Genomic DNA, 25,468 nt, shown 5'->3' on the forward strand with positions numbered 1-25,468 from the left:
AAATCCCCAACTTTATAGAAATGCTAAATCACTCTTTTTGACATATAGATTAGTTGCCAATTTAGGTTAACATACAGCTGAAAGTACTGCAGTGCAATACAAAGATTTTGTCCACAGTATTAATATCAGAGAGTAGACTAAATAGCCTGTTAGAAGCACCTAAAAATGACCATAAAGTTGACTCTCCAAAAACTGAACGTTATAAACTCTATTAAGGCAGAATTTATAAGGAAACGTGCAAGAATAGCTGCTTTAGTCATTGCACAGGCAATATGAATACACATTTTGTGTACAAATAACTTTGTTATGAACGTTAACAACTTGTATGTGTATTTATATGGACTTTATTTGAATATATAAAGATTTTAATACCAGTACTTTATTTAATCTGGCTGAACAACACCATGATTATGAGGTAAAGTAATGCACTAAGTATAGCGTGCGGTAGAAAGGCGTTTTTTTTTGTGCGTCATGGTACTTTTCAGTCCTATGAAATTCCTATGAAGTGTCCATGGGCCACCTGAGGTTTAGCTGTGACACTTGTATAGCATCATCACATTATAAAACTCATAATAGGATTCCCATAGTCCTTTTTTTTCGTGGGGGCAGAACGGTAGTCAGCGTCCTGGATCTCAGGTTTCAGGAGAGGGGCCTCCTCTTCTTGAATGGGGCCGAGTTACGTGGAAGAGGAGGGGAGCAGGAGCCTTTTGTCCTCTTGTTCGGGACCCCGACACATGGGGTCAACACAGACTGAATGATTCAACTTGGTTCAATGGTTCATGCTGAAGGCTGCCTCGGACGCGGACGCACGCTGACGCAGATGAGAGTGCGCTCTAATTAGGAAAACCTGGTCGAGCAATTAAGCGCGAGGAGAGAAGACGCGCGGATTGGAGCGCAGAAGGTGGGTGTCTGGTCGCAAGAAAAGTTTGTTTGGAAAAAGTTAGTTACAATTTACAAGTTTATGAAAGCTCGTTTGAGCTGTTTTGTCATCCAGAAAGTTTATTTTAGTAGCAGGTTTTGGTCTAGTGGGTTCCGCGTAACGACTTTTGGATCAGTGCGTGCTGCCGGAGAGTGGTGAGTCGCAACAAAGTTTCTCAGTTTCAAATGCCAAAGAGGAAAATTTAATCCTGTAACACTTTGTAAAAGACAATTAGTGCGACTCGAAATGCTGTGAGGTTATAGAAGTGCCAAAAAAAGGCTTTTATATTCTAAGAGATTTAAAAACTGCCACGGCGAAGTGGCTCAAATAAACCTCCCATTACAGACTAAGCATTACAGTGATTTTCCTTTGTTTATTTAATGAGTAATTCTCTCAGTAATAGTGGCTTCAACTTTCCAAACTAATCGTGTCTCTGACTCTTAAATGTGACGGCTTCATCTTTTAAAGCACCGGATTTTTGTTCCCCACTGAAGCTTGGCAGCACTTTGTTTTCCTCCAGGAATGCCACAATTTCCAAAACAATTCAGTCTGACTCAGCAAAGCGTGTTCATAGCCTTCAACAGCTCTGCTGAGGATCTCTTTAAACCTCCTTTCAACTTCGTTTCACTGCTTATTTGAAACAGGAAAGGAAAATCTGCCTTGTGGTTAAAGTCTTGTCCCTCCTCTGGTGGCTTTTTGCAAAGTCAGAAACTGCATTTTTTTTTTTCCACAGTGACACCACAGAAGTGAGAGCAGTGATTGACATTTGTAGGTGCTGTGTTCTTCTCTTGTTGCTTAGACTGCATGTGGATTTCATGTGCCCTCCGTCTGCTCCCTGAACCCTAAAATCCAGCTTTCTGCTTTTGGTTAGGTTGGAATGTTAACTCGCCTCTGCTTTGTCCAGATCCTTTGCCCAAAACTCTCCAACCCCCTCCATCTCCTCCTGGAGCCCAGTGACTCCTGAAGCAAAAAAGCCATTAAATCAGTTGAGCTGGGTTTAGCCCTCATGAGCAAATATGCTACTGTTTAAAAGCTTTCTTTGGTCAGCTGTTGGGAGGATGGCATTGCAGAAATGTTTGCGTTTACTTGAGCCAGAAACCAGTTTATATTAGGCAAATACACTGTTTTCCTTTGTACCTTTATCCAGACAAGAGGAAGGCAGCAAAGGCATTTAACAGTGTGTTAACAAGGGCTGCTGTAAAGCTTTCATCTGAGTACATTTTGTCTGTCTGCTCCTTAGTCGTGCACCCTTGGAAACCTTTCATGGACCCTCCGACCCTCCCAACCAGGAGCCTGAACTCCTCATTGGTGCAGTAGCACCTGCTCTACAGATTTAAATCACACCGAACAACTTAAAAAACCAAAAATCTAAACTACATCTTGATCCATTCTTGGCGCAGAGCCGGAGTCTCAAATTACAGCAACTTTTTGGCTCCCTTCCCCTAAGAGACGGACTAGTTCTTGACAAACACAGAGATGCTATCTTACCTGTCTGACGTTTCATGTTTGAGATATTTAAGAGAAACATGCAAAACAGGGTGAGGTCACTTAAAACTTAAAAAAAAAAGAACATGTTCAATAGATTTGAAGTATAAAAAATGCACTGACAATGAGGACATTTGATGGACTTAATTGGCACTTTGTGGTGAACCAACCTAACAGTCATCAGTCTGTGTGACACCACATCAATCTGCATTACTAAACTCTGTCTTGACAAGGTCAAGTAATATCCAGTAAATTTTCCAGGTGCACTTGTGTTGCTCAGGTGACAAAAGCATGACGATAAGTTTGTTTGAAAGTTGATAAAAAAGGTTGAACCCCTTGGAGGTCATATGTAATTCTATTGCTCCCTGTTTTGGCAGCTAAACATGTTTTTCAAATTGTTTTCTGATTATAGAGATATTAAATGCCCATTAGTGGTCAGACTTGCTTTGGAATCATTCTTTTGGTCTGTGTGTATGTGTGTGTATGTGTGCACGCGTTATTTTGCACAATGGGTCGTGTCCTCAAAGCACAGTTTGAAGCGGAGATGGCTGAATATCAGATCACAAAAAAGAGTTTTCTGTGTTAAGAAACCAAAAACCCGCTAGTAACTGGGACACAGCGATGTTTTTAAAGGGGCAGCCGGCGTCAGTGAATGTCAGAAGAGCTTTTACGTTTTTTTAGCTGTGAGGAGTTGAACACATAATTAAATAATTAGTCTTAACCAAGATACTAACGCGTGTAAAAACATGTCGGATGTTGGATGTTTTTTGTTTTCTCCATATAGCAGCTCTGCTTGAATACCTTCAACGTTTATAGGTGGGGTTTTTAATTGTATAATAGGTTTAAGATTAAAACAGATGTCAGTCACCCTGCAGCTGTACTGTTCTGTTCTTTCAGGGTCACAAGCCTGTCTGTTGTTCAAACACCTCACCCGTTCCCACCACCACAAAGTCAACACTGAGAGGGCACAAGTGACATTTTTTTTCCAGAGAGGTGAGATGATGTCTCTGTAGTGGATTAATATCATCATTTAAACCCTTTTTATTATTTTAAAGTGAGATTTAGTGCCTTAAAGCATAATTTTCCCTGCCCAGATCGAGCCGAGACAGGCCGATTTCTAACATGTTTTCACAGCTTTGGTTTAGTCTCTTTAAACTTGACATGAAAGCCTGTATTGGCAGAATATTTTTTTGGTGAGCAGGGTCAGGCTCGGGCAAGTTCGGCCTCACCATTTTTGAACAACTGAAGGTGCCAGTGTTGAAGGATTTCGCAAAGGAATGGATGAGTAACCTGGCGAGGGCTTGAGTTAACAATGTTCTAATCTGAGGAGACATGCCTGCAGATGCTTGTAATGGTTAAAACATTGTACTCTTGCAATGAGTCATGAAATGCTGGTTATTTTCTTTGCTACACCCTGTTTTCCGAATGTAGGGATGTAGAGATGAAGGGTTCTAGTTGTTCTAAATGTTCCTTTTTTGTGTGTTGTCGTTCAAATTAGTGTAGAAATAAAAGTTTTTGTGGCGTTAAGTAAAAATGTTTTCTCGTGCCCCGTTTTTTGGTTGAGGGATGGATCCGTACAGATATTAAAATAAACCAAAATTAGATATCTTTTTGAAACTGAGTGCTTTAATTGATGCGTAGTATTCAATTTCAGTGCTCGGCAAATTTTTCACCTAGTTTTGGAGAGAGAAACCAAATAATCCGATCTTGGAAAAACGATCAAACAACTCTACAAAGAGAAGTTCTGTAAATACTTGATCCACTTTAAAGGAGCAGACACTCTCAATGGTTATTGAACTGAAAAAAGTACCAGCATTGTTCCTTTTATTATGGCATTAACATTTTAACCTACCACATTGTGATTTTTTTTTTTTTTTTTTTTTTTTTAAAAAGAAGAATTTAAAGGGATAACTTCTGGCAATGTGACAGGAAAAAAATTCCTAACTCCATTTACCCCCTTCAGCATTACAATTCCTCCATCTAAAGCCACTCCATGCTCCCTCACAACTAGCTGCAACATGCCAGCCAGTACTTTGATGTTTGATTAAGAAGCTTAAGCTTGGCATGGCAGGGAGCTGTAAGAATGTGGGTTTACCTCATGCCACATGCTACCTGGACTAGTGCATCCTGACCGACACAGGATGGATTCACAGAGAGAGATCTTGGTGGGATTTAAAAACAAAGTTTGTGGCTGTTTTTTATGTCTTCTTAGGTTTACCAAGAATACTGCAGTTGCATTCTTTAATGATCATGCAAATGGATGTGTTTGATGTGCACACTCTCTATTAATATCTATTGGTATTTTAGTGATGCTTATAGGCTTCAAAGTGCATTGATTGACACTTTGGCACTGCTGTTTTACATCTTTTCCTTTTGTTTTTACCTGAAATTTTGCATAACATCAAATAGTCATTCATTTAATCTGTTGATTTTCTTTGAGATGGATGTGTCATTATTGTCTGAGATTTTATACACCAAACAATTAATCAGTTTCGCTGAATATGAGGTGATGTCTTCAAATGTCTTGTTTTGTCCCACCAACAATTCAAAACCCAAAGATGCACAGTTTGATGGCAAAGAAAACCAGCAAATATTTGCATTTCAGTGGCTGTAAATGGTACATTTGTTTGTTTTTTTTTCTTTTATAAATGATGGAAAGGATGAATCAAAGTAATTCACTTATTGTATCAGATACATCAGCAACAAAAAACACAACAATACAGGTCAATGTGCATTATTAAACTCAGTTTTAAAAAAAAAAGGGAAAAAAAAACCCCTAAACATTTTTGGTCATAATATTAATGTTCTGTCTCTTTCTCACCCAGAGCTTGTTTAGCTCCCCGGTCACCTTGGCACCATGAGTTGGAGCTTCCTTACTCGTCTTCTGGATGAGATCTCCAACCACTCCACCTTCGTGGGGAAGGTCTGGCTGACGGTGCTCATCATCTTCCGCATCGTGTTGACAGCCGTCGGCGGTGAGACCATCTACCACGATGAACAGAGTAAATTTGTCTGTAACACACAACAGCCTGGGTGTGAGAACGTGTGTTACGATGCGTTTGCGCCGCTCTCACACGTCAGATTCTGGATCTTTCAGGTGAGTTGCATCACATTTTCAACAAATGTTCAATGTAAAATCTTCAAAAATGCTACCTACGGTGATGATTTACACATAATTATGTCTGAATGATTTAAGTCTAGCTGAATTTTTCAAATATGTACATATTTTCTTGTCCAGGTGATCATGATTACCACCCCCACCATTATGTACCTGGGTTTTGCCATGCACAAGATCGCCCGCATGGAGGACAAAGAGTACCGGCCAATCAGAAACAAGAAGAAGAAGAGGATGCCCATTGTCATCCGCGGGGCAGCTCGGGACTACGAGGAGGCAGAAGACAACGGCGAGGAAGACCCCATAATCGCTGAAGAGATTGAACCAGAAGAGCCAGACAAAGCAGAAAAAGGTATTCATCAGAAAGCAGTTTTTAACATTGTAATACTCTGAAGGTTTTACCCCCTTTTGAGACTAACTAGATCAGGTTCTTACCAGAGTTTCTCTGTTTTTAAGGCACAGAGAGAAAGCATGATGGTCGTCGGCGGATTCTGCGAGATGGCCTGATGAAAGTCTACGCGTGCCAGCTGCTGTGGCGCTCTGCCTTTGAGATCTCCTTTCTTTTCGGCCAGTATATCCTCTACGGCTTTGAGGTGCTACCTTCCTACGTGTGCACTCGCTCACCGTGCCCTCACACAGTGGACTGTTTTGTGTCCAGGCCCACGGAGAAGACCATCTTCCTGCTGGTGATGTACGTTGTGTCCTTCCTCTGCCTGCTCCTCACCATCCTAGAGATCCTCCATTTGGGGGTCAGCGGCATCCGAGACACCTTTCGCAGGCGAGTCACCCACAGGCCACGTCCCCCACCACCACCGTCATCCTCACGTTCCATTCCCACAGCTCCGCCAGGATACCACGCCACCATGAAGAAGGAGAAGCTGAAAGGAGAGATAAGGGACTTGCCGATGGGTGACTCCGGGAGGGAAAGTTTTGGGGATGAGGGGACCAGGGACCTGGAGCGGTTGAGGAGGCACCTGAAGCTGGCCCAGCAACACCTGGACCTGGCCTACCAGGGAGATGAAGGAAGCCCTTCACGAAGCAGCAGCCCAGAGGTCAACACGTCTGCGCAGACAGCCGCAGAGCAGAACCGCCTCAACTTTGCCCAGGAAAAGCAAGGAGAGGCGAGCGAAAAAGGTATTAAGATACTGCTAAAATATGCTCTTGGCTTATTTAAAAGTTCAGTTTTATATCTACAAATCTACTAAGTCATTTACCAAGAAAAAATGCCAAACAGCCCCGAATTCCATCCTCTTAAAAGTGAAGGTTTGCTACTTCTCTGGGGTTTTTTTTCTATGTAACTGAAAACGAAAAATCTTTTGGACCTTTTTTGATTTGGACTAAATCAAAAACAAAAGACATTTCAGGGAACTAAACCATTCGTTTCAGTCCCAATACTTTTGCAAGACGTATAATAATCATTTTATAGGGTTGCAACTGAGCCCAAAGGTAACAAATTGACTGTTTTTGTCTAACCAACTGTCTAAAATCCAAAAATAATCAAAATCAGCAAATCCTTACATTTGAGACAGTGGAACGAGTGAATGTTTGGCATTACTGCTTAAGCTCTTTTCTGAACATTTCCTGAAGTGTGCATCAGATTTTGTTGGTTAAATTTTTCTGTCATATTAGGCCTGAAGTCAGCACAAACTCAGCACAACACACAGCCTCAGTGTTTATCTGTTTTGTCTCCCTCTCTCCTAGGAATACATGCCTGAGCGTGCTTCCTGCCTCAAACGTCTGTCCTACCATTCCTACTGGCCTTAAACACATGGGGGAAGCACATATGGGAATGCAGTCAGACCACTGAGGGAGACCAAAGCGTGTGTGTATGTGTGTGTGTGTGTGTGTGTGTATGTATGTGTGTGAGTGTGTTTGTGTGTGGATGAGAGAAATGTGCCTTTCAGTATTAGGGGTCAGTCAAAAAGAAAGAAAGAAAGAAAGAGAGAGAAAAATGCTGACCAAGCTGTTGAGACAAATGGTTCATCTCCACGACTCTAAACTTGAAAGCCTGTCACATCTCGAGTTTCTGCTTGCTGACCTACGTCCAAACCTCGACTGTGCCTTCGGCTAAAACCTTGTCTACACCCTGTTCTTTCAGCCACTCTGTGTTTTGCGGCCATACAGTAATCCACATTCATTTCAGACCTTGTAAGGATTATTGTAAGCTTTAAACTCCTCTTGCCGAGTGTAATTTTTTTTGTCTTCCTCACAAAAGAGGCTTTTTTTTTATATATATTTATATATATATATAAAATGTTGCCGAATGTTAACAACTCACTTTGTTGAGGCTTGTTTGCCTCAAGGCAGAATCTGAAACAACACAGCCTTGGGTTATGTCATTTCTGGAGCGTGCGCAGCAGCATTATTCATAACAAGGGCGGCTTAACCTGTGCTAGATGAGTCATGTTTAATTTAAACAGATTTGATGTCGGGGATTATTGGTGTTCATTAACCAGAAGCCACACTATTTCAAAAAATGTTTGACAGAGTTTTGAAGTCTGTATACTCCAATCGGCCAAAATTGTTTACCTGGGAAATGCTTGAATTCTTTATCAACAGGAAATGCTTCAAGGAATTTCCAAGAATCATTTTTTGTACAATCAATTCATTTAAAATATTCCATTTATTTTACTAGTATGTTTTACTTTTGACTTGACCAAAGCTCTAGATTAGTTACCTTTTTGTTCAGAGGGAAGTGTTGGCTTCACAAATGCCACCTATTTCAGATGATTGCAGAAATTTGCGCACTTGGATGCCAGTAAACCCTCCTCTTCCCTAAATAATGTGCTATAAAAAATGATTCAGAATGTTCGTCATTGCATAAAGTTCAAAAATAATTTCTCTTTTTGTGGTTTTTGCTAACCAGCTGGAAACATCTGTCTTTTGGGCTACTGTCAACAATGAAATTCCATCCACGTCTTTTCAAATTTACATTCTTCTTCGGTGAGACATATTTTCCATCCTTGACATGCACTTCGCCTCCTCTGTGTTCAAACATGGATGCTTTTATGCATCCTGGAAAAGAAGAGAAAAAAAAAAAAAAAAAAAAAAAAAAAAAAAAAACACAACCCAGCTGAGGAACCGATGACAGTTGGCTGTTGAAGGCAGATCCTGGTGCCATGTAAACAGATGTAACCTTCACTTCGTCTTGAGACTTAGCTTCAGTGTTCATACCAAGTTTGTACTTTCTTAGAGCCTGTTGGTTGGTTTTATAGTCTTTGGCTGGAAACTTAAGATTGCCAGAGAGCTGTTTGATGCTGTATTCTTGTAATCATCTCACTTCCACTTTTGCTACTTCTTGTTAGGTACGACATTCCGTTTTGAATATGGTACTTCTTCAATGGTTTATACTTTTTTTTTTTTTTTTTTTTTTTTTTTTTTTCTATTGCAAGTTTTGTAGTATTTGTAACTGTAGAGATTATTTTGTCTTCAGAGTAAATAAATATATTTGAACGGGAGGTTTTGGTCTTTTGGATTTTATTTCAGTGGTGAAGTTGCTGTGTATACAAAGCTGCTGATTGTTACTCAATGAACTGATAACTGACAAATCAGAATATTAAATGTGAAATTGGAACAAAAGATTCATGAATCAGGGACTAAAACATTTAATCAGTTAAAAGAAAACACTGTGGAAATAATTGAAAATTGGGATCCTGTCATGTTGAACAGAGATGTTTGTGGTAATAACATAATTATTGAAATTTGAATCAGATGTTTTAATATCTTCCATCATCACTTAAAACCAAGACAAGTCAGGCTGAATATGAAAACGTTGAGCAGTTTAAACGTAGGCCTACACTGCCCTCTAATGGTGGTAGTCAGAACATCAATGAGGGAGACAAAATACAGCTTTACTTAAGAAGAAATGACAAAAAACAACTTAACAAACAAGATAAATGGCATTAGCTAACTCAAAATCAGTGTTAAAGGGTCAGTTTATCCATATTACATCATAGTAACAAAGATTTTCTAACTTTTCCCTAGTGGAATGCAATGTTTTGGTTGTATGTGTTAGATTTTGAAATATCCACTTCTGAAACTAAACATTGCATCTGAAATGTCAACATGTTTTTCTACAGAAAACGTCCTCGTATAATCCACAGAGCTTGCTGCAAAGACAGTTGGTAGTCATTTTCACACTGGAAAAATTACACAAAACATCCTAGAAATCAAATCAATATATTAAATATGTATTTATTTTTATTTTATTTGATAGGGATGATGCAATTTAACATAGTTCCAATACAGAGCATGAAAGTGATGCACTCCACAGAGTTTGTAGCTATTGCTAATTTCCAACTCTCAAATAATGCTGGGTTTATGGATGTGCTATTGAGGGATACTGTTGTGCAATAATGCAATACACAGAGGAAATGGAGAAGCCACTAACAGCTGCAAAAAATTAAAACAAATTGTGAATGGTGGTGATACAGCTTTGTGAACAACCCAGAAAACAAAAAGTAACTATTAGATACTTAGAAAAACATTTTTGCTGTCTATTTGTGAAGGTTAACTGGAGGTTGTTGCCATTTGATTGTACATCTTGTTAGTATAAAACTTTTTTTTGTTGTTGTTTTTTGTTTTGTTTTGTTTTTTGTTACATTAACTGTAAAAACAGTATACCAAGACAAATATAACATATAACTTCCTGTGTACATTTATGGACTTTAACATGTAATTTGGGCGAACTAGCCCTTTAACCTTTAATGCTCAGATACAAGTACACTCTTCAGGTATGATGTTGGGCAAGGTCTCATACTTAAACGAGTACCCGCCATCAGATGTTGTGGTGATCCTCAGGGACTTCATGGTTCCTGGGACCGGAGCGCAGCACTGTGTGATCCCCAGCATGGCGGTGGTTCGATCCCAGGCCGAGCAGTTCCCGTGACAGTAGTAGAAAGTCAGCACTTTGGGTTGGATGATCCAGTAGTCCCAGCCCAGCTCCTTGAAGCTGATTTCGATTTCTGCTCGGTGGCAGTCGCTGTGTTGTGGTCTCTCCCCGGAGGGACGCTGGAACAAGTCGATGGCAGAAGGAGACCAGGGTATGGTTACTGCTGCATGGCGGGGTGAATGGACAGGACCACGAGGCTGTGCATGGAGGTAAAGGAAGGGTATCTTGTCTGATTCGTTGGCGTGACATTGGCAGGTGGCACAGCGGACTTGGAGCAGAAAAGGGCCCTCAGCCACAGAGGCCAGAAGGTTCTGATCCAAGCTGTAGGTGGTCCATCCATCTGAGCTCGTCTTTGATGGAGCCTCTGCCGCCTGAGAAAGCTGCTGAGCTGATGTGAGGATGAACAGCTGGGCAGAGGAGTTGGCTGCAGCTCCTTCTTCGCCCGCATAGAACCAAAAGTAGGCAGATGTGACCAAGGTCTCCTGGTTGTTCACGGACGGCTGGAAGTAATATGTGAAGTGGCTGTTGGTGGTTTCTTCGGGAGCTGAGTAAGATCTGGCACAGGATGAGTCTGCCAAAGAAAGATCAGAGAGCAGTCAGAGAAGTTTATTCTGTTATTACTGGACCATCTGGGAGTGCTTGATTCAGATCAACCCATAGACTGCACAAATGTTTACTGGAATCCTTTCATTTTTCTACAAACAGAAAGTTATGCCATCAGAATAATTTGAAAGCTGCATAATCACAAAACAAATCTTCACACAGTGGCTTTAAATTTACCATTATCTCCATGTGCAAGGGCACCTGCTTACCCCCATTTATCTGCTAAATTTCCTTTCCTACTCAATTTGTTACACCGTAAACTAAATTAGAAACAAGTTCTGCCGTTTGGCATGATTTGTTTCAGACTTGCATCATGTTTATAGAGAGTATACTGCATTTTCTAAATATTGCATTGCAAGAAGTCCAGTAGTTTCAAAGAAGAATTACAAAATGACTACAAACTCATACAAACAAACATGAATGTAATATTAGATTCTAGGTCACTTCTGGGTCGAATTATTCCTCTTCAGGCAAAACTTTTCTAATCACCGAGCAACTCTGTCGCTCGTGCTAAATTGTTTTATTTATATATTAATATTTCATCTAAAATCTGCACAAATTGTCCAATGAGGCGTTATTGTCAGGAAAATAATGAAGCTACAGTCACTTAGCAGATGCTCACATGCTTCACTGATTGGAAAATGGCTGAGATTTATTTTCACATGATAAGATGAGCTTTGCTGTGCAGTTACTGTGCAAGGAAGATATGATAAAACTGTGCTATATTGGAATGTAAATATATATTATTTTCTTTTGCTATGAGCAAAACTGGATTTGTATCATTTCATCTTATCGTGTGCTTTAAAAAAAAAAAATCCCCAGAAAACCTAATCACTGACTTGAAATAGAGGGTGCAAAATGGATGGGAAAAAGAGATTTAGAGGTGATATCAAGACTGAAATCAACAAAGCTTCTCACCAGAACTGGGGAAGAGAATAATTTGAAATGTTTCCTGGTTCGGACTGGTGTGATGGTTGACCCATGCTGTCCTGCTAGTCCTAGGGGTCCTCCGGGGTGCATGCCTTTCTTCTGGTCCTGCTATGTCCCTGTCAGGACCCTGCACCGTGTCCACAGGTGGCTCCTCCAGCCCCAAACCCTCCAGAACCCGCTCTCTGAACCAGGACAACACCACTTCCCTGGACAGCTCCTCTCCACAGCATGCTTGTGCCAGACTGTGGATCCACAAAGAGCCCAGGATAAAGAGAGCACAGGCCACCATAACTGTACAGTATGACAACCAGGAAAGACTCTTTTTTTTTGCCGTTCCAGAGAAGTACTGACTTTCTATAAGTAAGGAATTCCAATTAACTCCAGAAATTTTATTCTCTCCTTCTGTTTGGCTCTGCAGCTATCTGAGTCTGAGCGAAGTCTGCAGGCAAAAGCATTTTGTTGTCAACACACAAACGCAAGATAGCAAAGAATGACCTTGACGGATGGGATGTTGCAGTATCTGTTTCTGTGATTGTTTCACACAGTATTGAGTGGAAAGTGTCTGCATGTTTTACTGTTCTCTACTTTTGTGGCCTGGTGAGTTGCTTTTGGGCTGTTTAGTTGATGTATAGGTTGAAGATAAGGATCAAGAAATCATCCACTGGCATAAAGTGTACAGTGCATGTGCATTATTAATGTAAAGCACACACATGGACGAGTTTAACTTGGATTGTGTTGAAAAGATTTTAGATGTTCCCATAAAAAGGCAAATACACAGAAATCAGGTTTCTTTGTGTTTGTATTAGTTGTCACTGAAAACATTAATCTGAGGCCTACAGTCGTTGCAAAATAGTTAATTAGTGTCCTGCCTGCTTTGACTTCCTCACAGCAGCCATATCTAATATACAACACACACCTGTTTTCCCACAAAATAAAAAGCCTTTGTCTACTGTAACGGAAACGTGTGTGTGTGTATGTGTGTGTCTTCTTTGTCTGACTGGCCTTGAATCCTTCGAAGAGAAATATTTTTTCTTTCATAATGTGTGTCTCTGAACAAGGACATTTTATCAGTTCAACAGTGAACCAACCGACTGTCACTGAGTTGTTTTAAAATAGGATGTTGACAAAACAATGTCACAAATCACGGTCAGAGTACTAGTTTTTCAAGAGCTTTCCACCATATCTTATGGTTTACATCAGAGGATGGAGTTTGCTAAGTTGTCATGGAGAAAAAAAAGCAAAGTCCCATCATGTTGAAAGCTTTGTTGTTTTGTACTGTTTCCAAGGTCAAGAATGAATCTTCATGTTCACGACAAAATATTTGAAAAAACTGCAATATCTAAACAAAAAATGATTAGTAATCATTTAATTATGTATTTACATTAACCGTTAATTTTAGTTAAAGTACAGGTTTATCAAGTCTGCCTTAATGCACTTGTCGGGTACCTAGACGAACATTGAAACAGGTTTTTCTTGCTATAACCATTCCTCCCGTTTATACTGACCATCAGTTGATCCCCTCATAATGCACTTAAAATATAAGTGACGGAGGCCAAAATCCACAGTCAAAAATGTATTTAAAAGTTTATCTGAAGCTAATATGAAACTTCGGTCATCCAAATGAGTCAAATCAAGTAGATTTCTTTCAACATTACAGTCGTTTTAATGCCAAAGTCCCTCTTTTTGTTACTAAACACTGTCCAAGTAAACACAAAGAGGGAATTTGATGCTAAAAAGACTGTAAATGTAGCAGATATCCACTTGATATGACTAACTCAGACTGCTGAAGCCTCATATAAGCTTCAGATAAACCTTTAAATCCACTTTTGCATGGAATGTGGGGTTTGTTCCCTATCACTTACATTGTAAGTGCATTATAAGGGGACCTACTGATGGTCAGTATAAACAAAACAAATGATTACAGCGAGGAAAACCTCTCTCAGTGTTCATATGGGCACCTGACTGTTGCTTTAAGACAGACTTGAAAAATTGTGAACCCACCCTTTCAATCAAAGCCATATAATTTTGCTTAACAGCAGCCACTGTGGCCACAAATGGAAATTACAGGATAATCACATTCATTTTCCCCTTATAGGCCTCTTCCACTGAAGATATTTTGACATGTCACAGTAGGAAAAACAAACACATAGCGTTAAATAATAAAATGTATCTGCTTCTGTTTCAGGGTTCTGGTATTGTTTATGCTGGCACAATACTGTCACATTGTCTTGGCTTTCAGAACACTTGAACACAACAGAGCCATTGTTAGCTTTATTAGCAACACCTGTGCTTTTCCTGCTGTTGACAATCCAAAATGTCTGTTGTGAAAAAGCCCTATTTCCCAAAATTCCTTTTACTTAGTTGCTCTAAAGATCATTAGACAACCTGGCTGAGAGTGACTGGAGTTGGAACAAAAGCAAGAAAACAAACATGTGTCCAGATGAGGTAATGTTTTTACTTCTGACTTTCTACTCTCTACACTACATTTATTTGACAGCTTTAGTAACTTTTCAGATGAAGATTTGACACAATGGATAATGCAACAAGCTTTTAAAATACAACACAGATGAAACCAGTGGTTTCCAACCTTTTTGGCTTTTGACGTTGTTACATAAAGCAGTGTGTAGTTGAGGTCACATTTCAGATGTCTATGAGTTGTTAACAGCTCCAACCAAATAGTGATTTTTTCCCTCTAAACTTTTCACATGGTTTCATTTCAATGAATATTCAAATGATCCAATAATTCGCCAAAAATCAAAGATTAGAGAAAAAGTCCAAAAACTTGTTTTTAAGGTTAACATGACAATAGTTTTCATTCAGAGGCTAATAATACCTGTTTATTAGAATTAACTTATTATGAACATTTGGATCACAGAAGGATAAACTATGGATGCAATGTTAAAGTGGTGAAAGCTTAATTATGCAGTATGATGCTGATAGTCTTAAATGTTAGAACTGAGTATCATCAGGTGTAATCTGAAAGCACCATACCCTGTTTCTACCAGTAGAGGGCGGTAAAATACTACATCACCATTCTGTACAGTATGTGTCTGTTTCATGACAGTTAACATGTTTTGGCCAAATATAAGATATTTTGCTCCGACAGCTGATGGTGGAGAAACTAAATTTGAGTCTCTTCGATTTAAATTTTTAAATTTTTGTTCCATCTAGAGCTGCAATGATTGGTTGATTAATTGCTTTGAGTCATTTTTCAAGAAAAAAGTTTCCAAATTCTCTGATTCCAGCTTCTCAAATGTGAATATTTTCTGGTTTCTTTAGTCTTCTGTAAAAAAGTAAACTGAATATTTTTGGGTTGTGGACAAAACAAGATGTCTGAAGTTGTCAGCTTGGACTCTGGGAAACAGTGATCAGCACTCTTCACCATTTCCTGACATTTCATGGACCAAACAACTATGTGCTGTTTTTTTTCAGTCTGATGCTTGAAACTTCATCACTGAAGGCTGCAAATGTGCAGTAAAGCCAAAAAAGCAGCAATTAACATCTTCTCATCTCCTGCAGGTAGGTGACAGTGTTTGTCTCCAGGTGCGTTTGGGTGTTGGTTTGTACTGTGCAGTTTGTTCTCTTAATGTGTGATATCTGAGAAATGATCACAGACTCCCAGCATTTCACTTGCCACAGAGAATTCACATAAATAATTCAGCATAAATAAGTGGTTTGGTTTATAAATCTCACCTGTCATTAATTGTATTTCACCTGTAGCATCTGCCAAACCTTATTAAGAAAGCTAAGCTTATTTTCTATGACAGTTTACCTGCATGTCTCCCCCAAATTGCTACAGCTGAAGGTCAAAGTCATTACTGTTTATGATTGTTAGGACAAAGAATTACAAAGATATTATGTATGTATGAATACAGAAAGAAATATTAGACTGAACACAATGAATTAACAGAAATACATCTACAAATTGATAAATATGGGAAATATTACTGTATAGTGCACAATGTTTCTTTGTCAAATGGAATTTCATCCAATAACTCATATTAACTCATGACAACTTGTTTTTTTCAGTGAATGTTTGTGTTTTTTAATATATTTTAATATTTTTTTGTATTTTATATACAAGTTTTTGGACTTGAAGAGGCATCTCTGGAAAACTCGTCTTAGTAAACCATCAAAATGCGAAAAATCCTCAGACGTCACATCACATGACACTGGAGGCATTACATCACTCAAATTTGGCAAAAGTAATTCATCATCAGATACTGGGGAGACTGGTCACACTCTGTACTGCTTCCAAGATTGCTTCGGTTGACAGGAATCTCACACTCTTGCTTGTTTTCACACCTGCAGATGTGTTGAAAGAGAAGTGTCACCACAATAATTATTAGTCTACATCTGCATTACATTTATTTTATTTCTTAAATTTCACTTTCTGTAGTACAAACATACTTGTTTCTTTATTAACTCCTTGGTCAATTCACCCAAAATACAAAAAAACCCCAAAACAAAGCTATATTTTCACCTCTCTGTATTGATATTTAGCCATGCAGGGTTTGGTTTTTATTGCTTTTTATGTACATATCTCTCACTAAAAAATCTCTGCCACCACCCTTATACAACTTAATAGTTTAAATACCTCATAAGCCTGCATATTAACAAAACATTCAAATATATAGAAATGCAATAAATCCTTAAATTTCAAAAATTCAAATAAGAAACTAATGAAACAGAAGGCTCTGTTGTGCAGGTGTTATGGTCAAGATGCTTGTATGTGACTTTCTGGATAGATATGAGTTTCTTATCTAATAACTAAAGGGTTATAAAGACAGAGAGAGAGCCCAGACCAAAGTTGATTTGCTGGGACTTGTATCACTTGTCCTGTAGCTTCAGTAGAGATATCCTAAAAAATGTCACTGTGGTAGACATGGACAGGGGAAAGTCTCAGATTAAACCTCAGTACCAGCAGCTACAAATAACACAACAGTGTTGGATTAATCTTGAACAAGCTAATGCATCATTTTGCTTGTTTTAAGACAGACAAATATAATCAAAAACAGTGGAGCTCCAGCACTTCAGCTCTTTTCTTTGCAATGAATGATTAGTTTAGCCAGATGTCTTTGTTTAATTGTTTAATTTCATAAACCGGAAACTTCTGTGGCAAGCTGAAAATCTTTCAGGGCCGGGTTGTCACCACGGCGACAGCTTCTTAAATGAAACCTGCAGGATGAAACCAAAGTGATCGGAAACATGTCCTTTCATGCCCTTTCAAGCTCGGTCATCCATTAACTGAGCTCCACACAGGTTGGCATTTCTCCTTAGAGAGGTGTCAGTGTGCTTTGCTCAAGTTATTTCCACAAGGAAACCGGCAGTATACCTACAGTACATACATTCATACAAATGAATACTGTAAAATTGAATTGATAATTTGAAATCCTTGTTCTAAAACAGGATTGCAGTTTACAGAATAACATTTAGAGAGTATAAGAGGACACTTCTCTGTTGAGCAAAAAAGGAAAAAAGGATTGATTATAGTATAGAAGAGATAAGGTTTTAAAAGGCACAAACAAAAGAAAATAAATACCTGTAAGACTAGTAATAAATCCAGGTCCGACACCAAGCTGCAGCCAGGACTAATATATATAGATATGGAACATTTTAAAATGTAATTGATCACATTAAGGGCATAAAACATTCAATGTTCTCACAGTTAAAGCCCACAAAAGACAACAGGAAGAGGTTGTTTACTCACAGTGGTTGTCAGTCTAATAGAAAGCATCTTGTCAGCTGAAGCAAGTGATGGTTAAATAGTAGACAGCAGCTTTTTATACAGTTTCTTCTTCTTTTTATCATATGCACACACACACACACACACATCCTGAAGTAGATGCGTTTAATTGTACTTAACCTTATTCAAATCCAGATATTGTCTGTTGCTTGAGGAAATGTGCTGTATGCACAGAGAACGTCACGGCCGAGAAAATAAGTTTTGAGACTGAATAGTTCATTTAAAAACACATAAATAATGATCTGACTAAGGATAAGGTTCAGTATTTTGGTTTTTGTCAACAATATGGCTCACAAATATATATATATAATCAAGTTTTTATATAAAGCCTTAATGCAATGATGCGGCTCATTTATGTCTTTTTAATAGTTTTTGGACAACAATTGAGCTCTGTGGCACAGAGGAATAAGCTACAGGCTTTGGTTGCATTGTTAATCGGATCAATTCATTGTTGATTTTGGTCTTTTTGTGGGATTTGTTCACAACATGAAAAGTATAGAATATCTAGTCAAATACAATAAGTGAGTAAATTTACTGAACTTGAGTACTTTGTTATGCCCCCTTATAATTCTTCTAAATATTGACATTTTTACTCCATTATACTATGTATCAGATTCACAATTTACATATAATATATATAAATAACATCATACAAAGTCTGTTCTGATATTATTTCTTTGGAAAAATACTACAAATGGAATAACAACAATAATTGCATTGTATCTATTGTGATTGTTCCAACCAGTTATATTATATTGTATTGTTATATCACTGCCCTACAGTTGTATGAATCACTAAGGCCTGTCTGTATTCTTAGACTTTCTTTTTATAGCAGCTCCAACTGTCACACGCATGCTGTCTCTGCCTGTCACACACACACACACAAGCATATACACACACACACATGCACACACACACACAAGCATATATGCACACACGCACACAAGCTCCCACACTCCAAGCCCTTTAGATAACATTATCAACCACAATGTGTGTGTCACTTGAGTGTGTGTGTGTGTGTGTGTGTGTGTGTGTGTGTGTGTGTGTGTGCGCGTATAGGTCATACATGGCGGCCCAAGAAATGTGACCTATCCGCGGTGGTGCAGCTGTCGTTCCAAACCTGAGGGAGCTGGGGGTGAAGCAGTGAGACGGGGGGGAGACGGGAGAGAGAGAGGAGACAGATAACATGAGCTGATTTAAGTACTTATAAGCCTAAAAAGGTTAAAAGTATATATTTTCTTAGTACTCATTAAAAACGCACCAGACCAGAAGGCCTGAGTGGTTTGACATTTAGAGAAAAGGATCTCTGTCTCTGTCTCAACACTCTTCATCGGGGTTAAAGCTGTTGAAAGGGACCATGGCAGTGGCTGCTAATGCTCCATGATCTAGGGTGGACTTACACCTACAGCCGGTGCTCACTAAAGGACACAGAGAGACACGGGCTTTAGCAAATGATTTGAGATGAAATATTTTGTTCCATGGATCTTGTTACCTTAACTTGGACTTTGCGGGGAAGTCCAAAGGGATTCCTTTCAGCTTTAATGGCAAAAGTGAGGTAAGAAGCATTTCTTTCTATTATCGAGTTAAGTCTATTTTAGGAATCACTTTGGATCAGCATTATTAGTGAAACACTGTAAGTTAGTTTTAATAATTAGCTGAATCCTGATGTGTTCTTTGATATGTACAATAATTTGAACATTCAATTTATTGCCATTTTCTAAGAAAATTTAGTTTCTAACTGTCACATCAGATGAATTCATGAAATTGCAAGAAGTCTTAAAACTTTAACGCACAAAAGAGGTTGCTCATAATTGCATCCCAAAATGACCCGTGTGATGTTTTATCATCTCACATCCCCTCATCAGTAGGATGAAGACACACCAGCAGTACCTTTTTTCCAGTTTAGGAAACAAGAACTACTTGGTTGATATTAAAGAGAGGTTATAGACGTTAAATGTGGGTAGGGGATGAGAGGCAAAACCTGGCCTCCAATGTCAAAGTCAGACCACCTTCCCAAGAGTTTTACAACTCACGTAACTCTTACGAACAACGCACCCTGCCTGTGTATGACCTGCTTCAAAACACCTGTTTTCAATGTAAGCCCACACATCTGTAGCATCTATCGTACCTTGACAACTATTTCTGTCTGTGTGGCACGTCAGGTGACATGATAAACAACAAGTCTACAGTACAAGAAAACCAAGGTCAGTTCTTGCCTTGCTTTTAGTAAATTTCATAAATTTGGGGGACTTGTTTTTAAAAAGGAATGGTCCAAATTGATGCAGCAGAGGCTGACATATTGTGACTGCAAGTCCCGAGACTCTGAAAAGCTGGATCATACACCTAATATGCTCCATAATGCAACTTGATAGGGTCTATGGTCAGACTGTCCCTGCCCATGTCTTTAAAAGACGTGTCTACAATTTGAAGCTGATCTACTCGGATGATGTTACTTGAGTAATTTTCTTCAGACTTGACAAAGGTCCCCCAGAGCCACAGAAGACATTATACAACTGTTTTCGCAGGCAGAGTAAGACTCCCCGTCTCTCTCTCTCGGAGTAAATTGATTTGGGCATGTAAAATCAGTGGAAGCTCTTGCACAAATGCAAGAGGTCCCTTTTAAAGAAAGTCTAAACAAATGACTGGTATTTTCATTTTTCTGGTGACCACATTCACTTAAAACCTTGTTGTCAAACTGTAAGATGTCAAAACTGTGATGCCATTCTGATTGTTGTAATCTGGTTATTACAGTACATTCCCAGGTGCAAAAGCCCAGGTCGAGCATCCTCTGCACTCCCCATGAGCCCAGAGATATCTGAGCCGATGGAGTATTTCAGAAGACGCCTCCAATAAATGCAGCTCATGTTGAAACCACAATCAGTTACAAGATAAAAAATTACAGTTCATAAAAGAAGTAGGTAAAGAAATCAATATGGAAGAACGCCCAGTACCCAGCCCCAGTCTTGACATCCCTTCCAAGAGGGCCAAAGTCACCAAGGACCAGGTTGTTCCAGACAGCAAGACTTTAACTCAGGAACCCACGCCGCCAGTTTTCAACCGTAAACTCCGCAAAGCAGCGGTAGGAACGGGCTGTGATATCCGTCTGAGGGTGTCAGTGGCAGGATTTCCAAAACCTTCCCTGGCATGGTACCACAATGACAAGCTCCTTCCTCCATCTGAAGCCCAGGACTCCGGGGGGCTGTGGATACGCGACTGCCACACCAGTGATGCTGGCTTGTATACCTGCATGGCTACCAATGAGTTAGGAGAGGCGAGCTGCAGTGCTGTCTTGGCCATCATGGACCTTGGAGAAGGTAATTTAATAGCACTGAATCATGCTTTTTTTTTTTTTTTTAAGAGTTCTGCGTCATGACATTGGATTTTTAAGCTGACACTTCTCTTTTAATCAGGTTAATGTCAATCTGTAGTTTCTTTAACATCCAAAATAGACTATTTCCTTCCTAAAAGATTAAAATCTGGTAAAACTAATTTCCATTCTCTACACTTATTAATATTTGATCCCTTGAAACATCATACCTGTCAGTGCCTCCAGGATAAAAAAAAGTGATTGTAGATTCAAGACCGTGTTTTGAATATTAGACAGTATCTCTGTCCTTCCTGCTCTGGGAGATACTTAAAATTAGCTTGTGGATTAAGTAGAGACTCAAATTAGTTGGAGGAGAGGAGTGTCACCTGCTGTTGCTTTCTACTAGCTGCACAGCTGAACCCATCACCTCTTGAACCCCTGGGCGGTGTTTGTTGTGTTTACTGAGCTGAGGAAGTTGGGATTTGGGCACTTGTTAAGAACAGGGCTGCCATTCTTAGTCTGAACATCTGCCAAATTTGATACAAGTCAGGAAGCAGGGAAAAATTTCCATTAGCCTGGGGGAAAAAAAAACATTTTAAAGATGTTAAACAAAGAAAATTCATTAGACTGACTACAGCTGGGAACACGATTGTAGTTGTATTTGTCAATCTGTCATCATTAGTTGTATTACCGGTCTGAAAACTTGCAATTTGTAACATAGTGCAAACAATGACGTGATAATAAGGTCAACACAAGTCTACAAAAAGATTATATAACTGCAAATAGATGTTTGCTGTGAGACTTTGAGTACTCCCCAAGTTCTTATTACCACAGTTCAAACAGCACAAGGTTACAAACGTACTTGAAACATTTCATACTATGGTTTGAAAATAAGAGGTCTTCAGTGGTCGTCCTGCTTGTGGATTGTTAAGCAGTCCATTTTGGAGCAATGGCAAAAGTTAAGCTCATTTCATACTGAAAAATTGTCATTTGAGAGAGGCTAAATATTGTGATTTTGATTTGAATCAATGTATGCAGATTTATAATTCTTACGTGGTATTTGCAGTCTGTTTGTGTAGATTGAAACCTCCAGGATTTGAGCTTTGTATAAGTAAACATTTGTAAGCTGACACGCCAGCTGATTAACCGGGACAATGAGATGATGATCAAGCTGTAAAGATTATGTCTGTGTTAAAGCTAGTCTATTAGCGTACTGCTGACGTCTCAGCTCTGTAACACATCCAAAATTAGAATACTTCGGTTGGATAGCTTCGCTCGTGGTGGTCATTCTGTCAGCATAAATTCACACAGCAAAGCATGCAAGACATAAATTATCTTTCTGAAAGGCTACACTAGCAGCAGTCCCCAGGCTGCTAGGTCTCACTCCCCCCTCTTGCACTGTAGACATAACATTTGCCTTCCCCCCTATGAGACAACTAAGTTACTATTTAGCACAGGTTAGATGAGGCAAACTAACCATTTAGTTGAAAAAGAAACATGCAGAGCAGCATGAAAATGCATTGCTAACATGTCTGGATGCTCTGTGTCTTGCTCAAGGACACTTCAGCATGATGGATTTGAGTGGATTGTCTATTATTTCCCAGTTTATCTTGTCACGTGTACCTAGCAGAGATAAGGATAGCATTTGTCAGTGATGCTTCTGTAGCTTTTTAAAGCCGGAGATAAGCCGTTACCAGAGTCCTATATGTCACATATAGCTCTATTTGTCATATGTCATAGTCTGTGGTGAAAGTAGTAACCTTAAATAATTAATTAGTCTCGTAATGGCTGTTTATTCTTATTCTATTATGTGATATAATATACATACTGAAGGTTTCTGGAGTGTATTTGGCTCACAGTTAAACAGTTTCAATAATCTTACACCATTGTCTGCGAGAAAACATCAAGATTAAAACTTGTAAAGGATGATCCGATTCCAGATATTCTTTCCTGATTAATTTTATCGAGGACATTCAAGCAGTTCATGCATCATGTTTTCAGTCTGCACAAACTGCAGTGAAAATGTATCCAGACTTCAAATCCTATTGTGCGTTGCTTTTCTGTTTCGTTAAGGAACAATTCAGCAGAAATTTAACAAGTGATTTCTAAAGTTTTGGCTTGTCAAAGGGATGAAAACATATTGATAACTGCAATTAGCAAGAATTCAAATTCGATGGCGTAAACGCACCTGATCAGTTTGCATCCTTCCTTTGAGCCCCATGCGTAGAAAGCAGAATATGGTTTGCAAGTGAGATCATTGTAATGCTGGTTAAATTTGATCATAGGCTTGTTGCCAAGGCCTGTGGGGAAAGCTTGACAGTTGAGGTCGCATGTCACCAGCTCTCTCACTATGAGCTGGCACACATGGTCCAGCTGGTATTACACTCAGCACCTCTCTGCCTCACTCTCTCTCTCTCTTAGTTTTGATCTTCTCACTTCAGTCCAGCGTCAGTTTCAACTTTTTGACCTCTGTTCCTTATAACCTTTTTCTGCTCTTTCATTCTTTCTTTTCTGTCTCTCTTACTGAAGCCCTTCATCTTTTGTTGCTCCGCTAACTGCGGTTGGATTTAGGATTTAGATCTAACACCGCTACAAGACCACCGGTCCATTTTTATCTGTCTGTCTTGTCAATGTTTTGATTAATCCCTCTCCGGTCCCTGTCACCCTCTTATGTTACTTTCTCTCTCTTTAGGCTTGGACTGGTGTCAGACTTAAGTCATAAAAATGAGGATTTAAGACTTGACTTACTTGAGACTTGACCTGAAAGCAAAAACACCCTTTCAAGTTTTGGAATATTTAAAAATTCATCTTTGAAAGGAAAATATTCAAATGATGTCATTAAAAACAGTCCTATCTCTGTGTTTCTTGCCCAGCTTTGGCTCGATTAATGTTACTATATACATGAATCCAGCAAACGGGTACTAGACAGAAAAAAGCTTAACCACTGTGTCCTCATTTTTATGTTTTCTGAATCGTCTTTCTGTCTCTCTCTGACCTCTGCCTCCCTCTCTTCCATCTCTCCTCTTCTCTTTCCCTGAGGATATTTATGGCTTGGTATGTGCCGTGCCAGCCAGAGGGCTCGTGCTCTAGTGATGTGTGGATGCCGCCGGCCCCCTTCTCCGATGGCACCAGCAGACATCACAGATAATTATAGCATCACCACGGTCAAGACGCGGTGCTGTCACACTCAATCACGCTCAAGCGTGATGAAAGAGACCGGGAGGGTATGCTGGGGAGGGTGGAGGTGGTGGTGGTGGTGGTGGTGGGGTGACTTGTGAATGTGTGTTTGCGTGGGTGTCTGTTAGTGTGTATCTGCGCACGTGTGTGTGGTTAGTTTTAATGGCTGTTCTGGCGGCTTTTGAGCATCACTCAGTGAGTCAGACAGCCAGTCAGTCAGGTCTGTCACTTTAAGATATCACCCTTAGAGATCAGACCAACCAGAAACCAGAGTAGTGCTGTGTCACAAGTCTAGACTACTTTATTGACGTCACCCAGTGGCGTAGCGTTTGATGAACATACTGTCAGGCATCTAAAGGCCAGATAAGCAGTTTGATGGAAGCTTAGAAAAAGCAGCACATCAGTCACCTGTGGTATTTTAAGCTATTTTTACAAAAGGGAGACGGTTTCCGTATTGTGATGCAGGAGCATGAACATCCCAGACATGACTTGCAGTTATTCATTTAAAAGGTCTTTAACGCAGTGATTCCCTATCTGGGGGTCGGGACCCCCCGCCCCCTTCCCAAGTGCCTGCAAGATATATTTGAGGAGCTGTGATTGGACAGAATAACAGGATAGGAGAAAAACTTTCTCCTATACAGAAATCAACTTTCCTCTGATGTTTTCTTTCTCTTTTTCTTTTGAATTATTGAATATTGTCATCTCCTCAGGCCTTAAAAGATTAGACTGAGAAGAAGAAAATGACTTTTTGGTTGGAACTGGTCACAACCGGCCGACAGTGAATTGCAAGTAGGGATTGTTTCTTTTTTTTAAAGGGTCACATGCCAAAAATGTTTTGAAAAAGCTATAAGGCAAACAAATCATTTAAAAGTTGACAATTTAAAGTTTTGTGGCCATATTCTCTTTGTTTTGTTTAACTGATATTTGGTTTAGCTGAAGCAGGATTTGCAGGTTCTCACTTGAACTAGGCACCCGTTTTCATGTGATTATAAAAAAATATCTGTATGCATCCTTGAAACAATGCAGAAAAGAGATTGTTGTGGTTTGGGTATAGATCCATCCAATCTGATAAGGCAGATTTAGGTTTCTGGGTCATAACAAACTTTTTTCTCTGTTGCACTAGTCTCCACTTCAAAGCACTTGATGTTGTGGCTGCAACTTTTTGTTTATGGGCTTTTTTAAAGCTGTGCTCCAGCAATTTAGTACTGCATTTCCATATAGTTGGAGAACTCACAAAAACATTTTAAAAGGAACGGTTAAGATCAATGCAGCAGGACCCATCAACATTTTCCCTA

The 25,468-nt window shown here is 39.4% G+C and overlaps 3 protein-coding genes across 9 annotated transcripts in view; 2 read left to right on the forward strand and 1 right to left on the reverse strand.

Moving 5' to 3' along the window:
* The first annotated feature begins 660 nt into the window (after nucleotides 1–660).
* Nucleotides 661–8,977, forward strand: LOC122976505 (gap junction gamma-1 protein-like). Of its 4 annotated transcripts, none has more exons than XM_044345021.1 (6): nucleotides 661–901; nucleotides 3,302–3,397; nucleotides 5,230–5,501; nucleotides 5,643–5,871; nucleotides 5,976–6,653; nucleotides 7,221–8,977. In XM_044345021.1, exons 3-6 carry the CDS (start codon nucleotides 5,262–5,264, stop codon nucleotides 7,232–7,234), a joined length of 1,161 nt encoding a protein of 386 aa, XP_044200956.1. In that variant the 5' UTR covers nucleotides 661–901; nucleotides 3,302–3,397; nucleotides 5,230–5,261; the 3' UTR covers nucleotides 7,235–8,977. The 4 variants fall into 4 exon arrangements, with proteins under 4 accessions (XP_044200956.1, XP_044200953.1, XP_044200955.1 ...); XM_044345020.1 differs by lacking the exon at nucleotides 661–901 and adding an exon at nucleotides 908–1,074; XM_044345018.1 differs by lacking the exon at nucleotides 3,302–3,397.
* Nucleotides 7,757–12,417, reverse strand: inha (inhibin subunit alpha). The gene is made up of 2 exons (XM_044345022.1): nucleotides 11,932–12,417; nucleotides 7,757–10,981 (listed from the first exon to the last, which is right to left on the reverse strand). The coding sequence occupies exons 1-2, from the start codon at nucleotides 12,230–12,232 to the stop codon at nucleotides 10,230–10,232; spliced, it is 1,053 nt and encodes a 350-aa protein (XP_044200957.1). The 5' UTR covers nucleotides 12,233–12,417; the 3' UTR covers nucleotides 7,757–10,229.
* A 1,653-nt stretch (nucleotides 12,418–14,070) lies between these two features.
* The window catches only part of spega (striated muscle enriched protein kinase a), a 55,745-nt gene continuing 44,347 nt past the window's right edge, over nucleotides 14,071–25,468 (forward strand). The window contains exons 1-4 of one of the 4 annotated variants that reach the window (XM_044344513.1): nucleotides 15,375–15,462; nucleotides 18,749–19,244; nucleotides 19,852–19,893; nucleotides 20,441–21,003. In XM_044344513.1, coding sequence (XP_044200448.1) covers nucleotides 20,622–21,003 — 382 coding nt within the window. In that variant the 5' untranslated portion in view covers nucleotides 15,375–15,462; nucleotides 18,749–19,244; nucleotides 19,852–19,893; nucleotides 20,441–20,621. Of the gene's footprint in view, nucleotides 14,389–15,374; nucleotides 15,463–18,748; nucleotides 19,245–19,851; nucleotides 19,894–20,440; nucleotides 21,004–25,468 lie in introns of those variants that run through there. The other 3 variants (XM_044344512.1, XM_044344517.1, XM_044344514.1) reach the window with 3 other exon arrangements.

The sequence above is a fragment of the Thunnus albacares genome, chromosome 24, assembly GCF_914725855.1.
Source record: "Thunnus albacares chromosome 24, fThuAlb1.1, whole genome shotgun sequence".
NCBI classification, from domain to species: Eukaryota; Metazoa; Chordata; class Actinopteri; order Scombriformes; family Scombridae; genus Thunnus; species Thunnus albacares.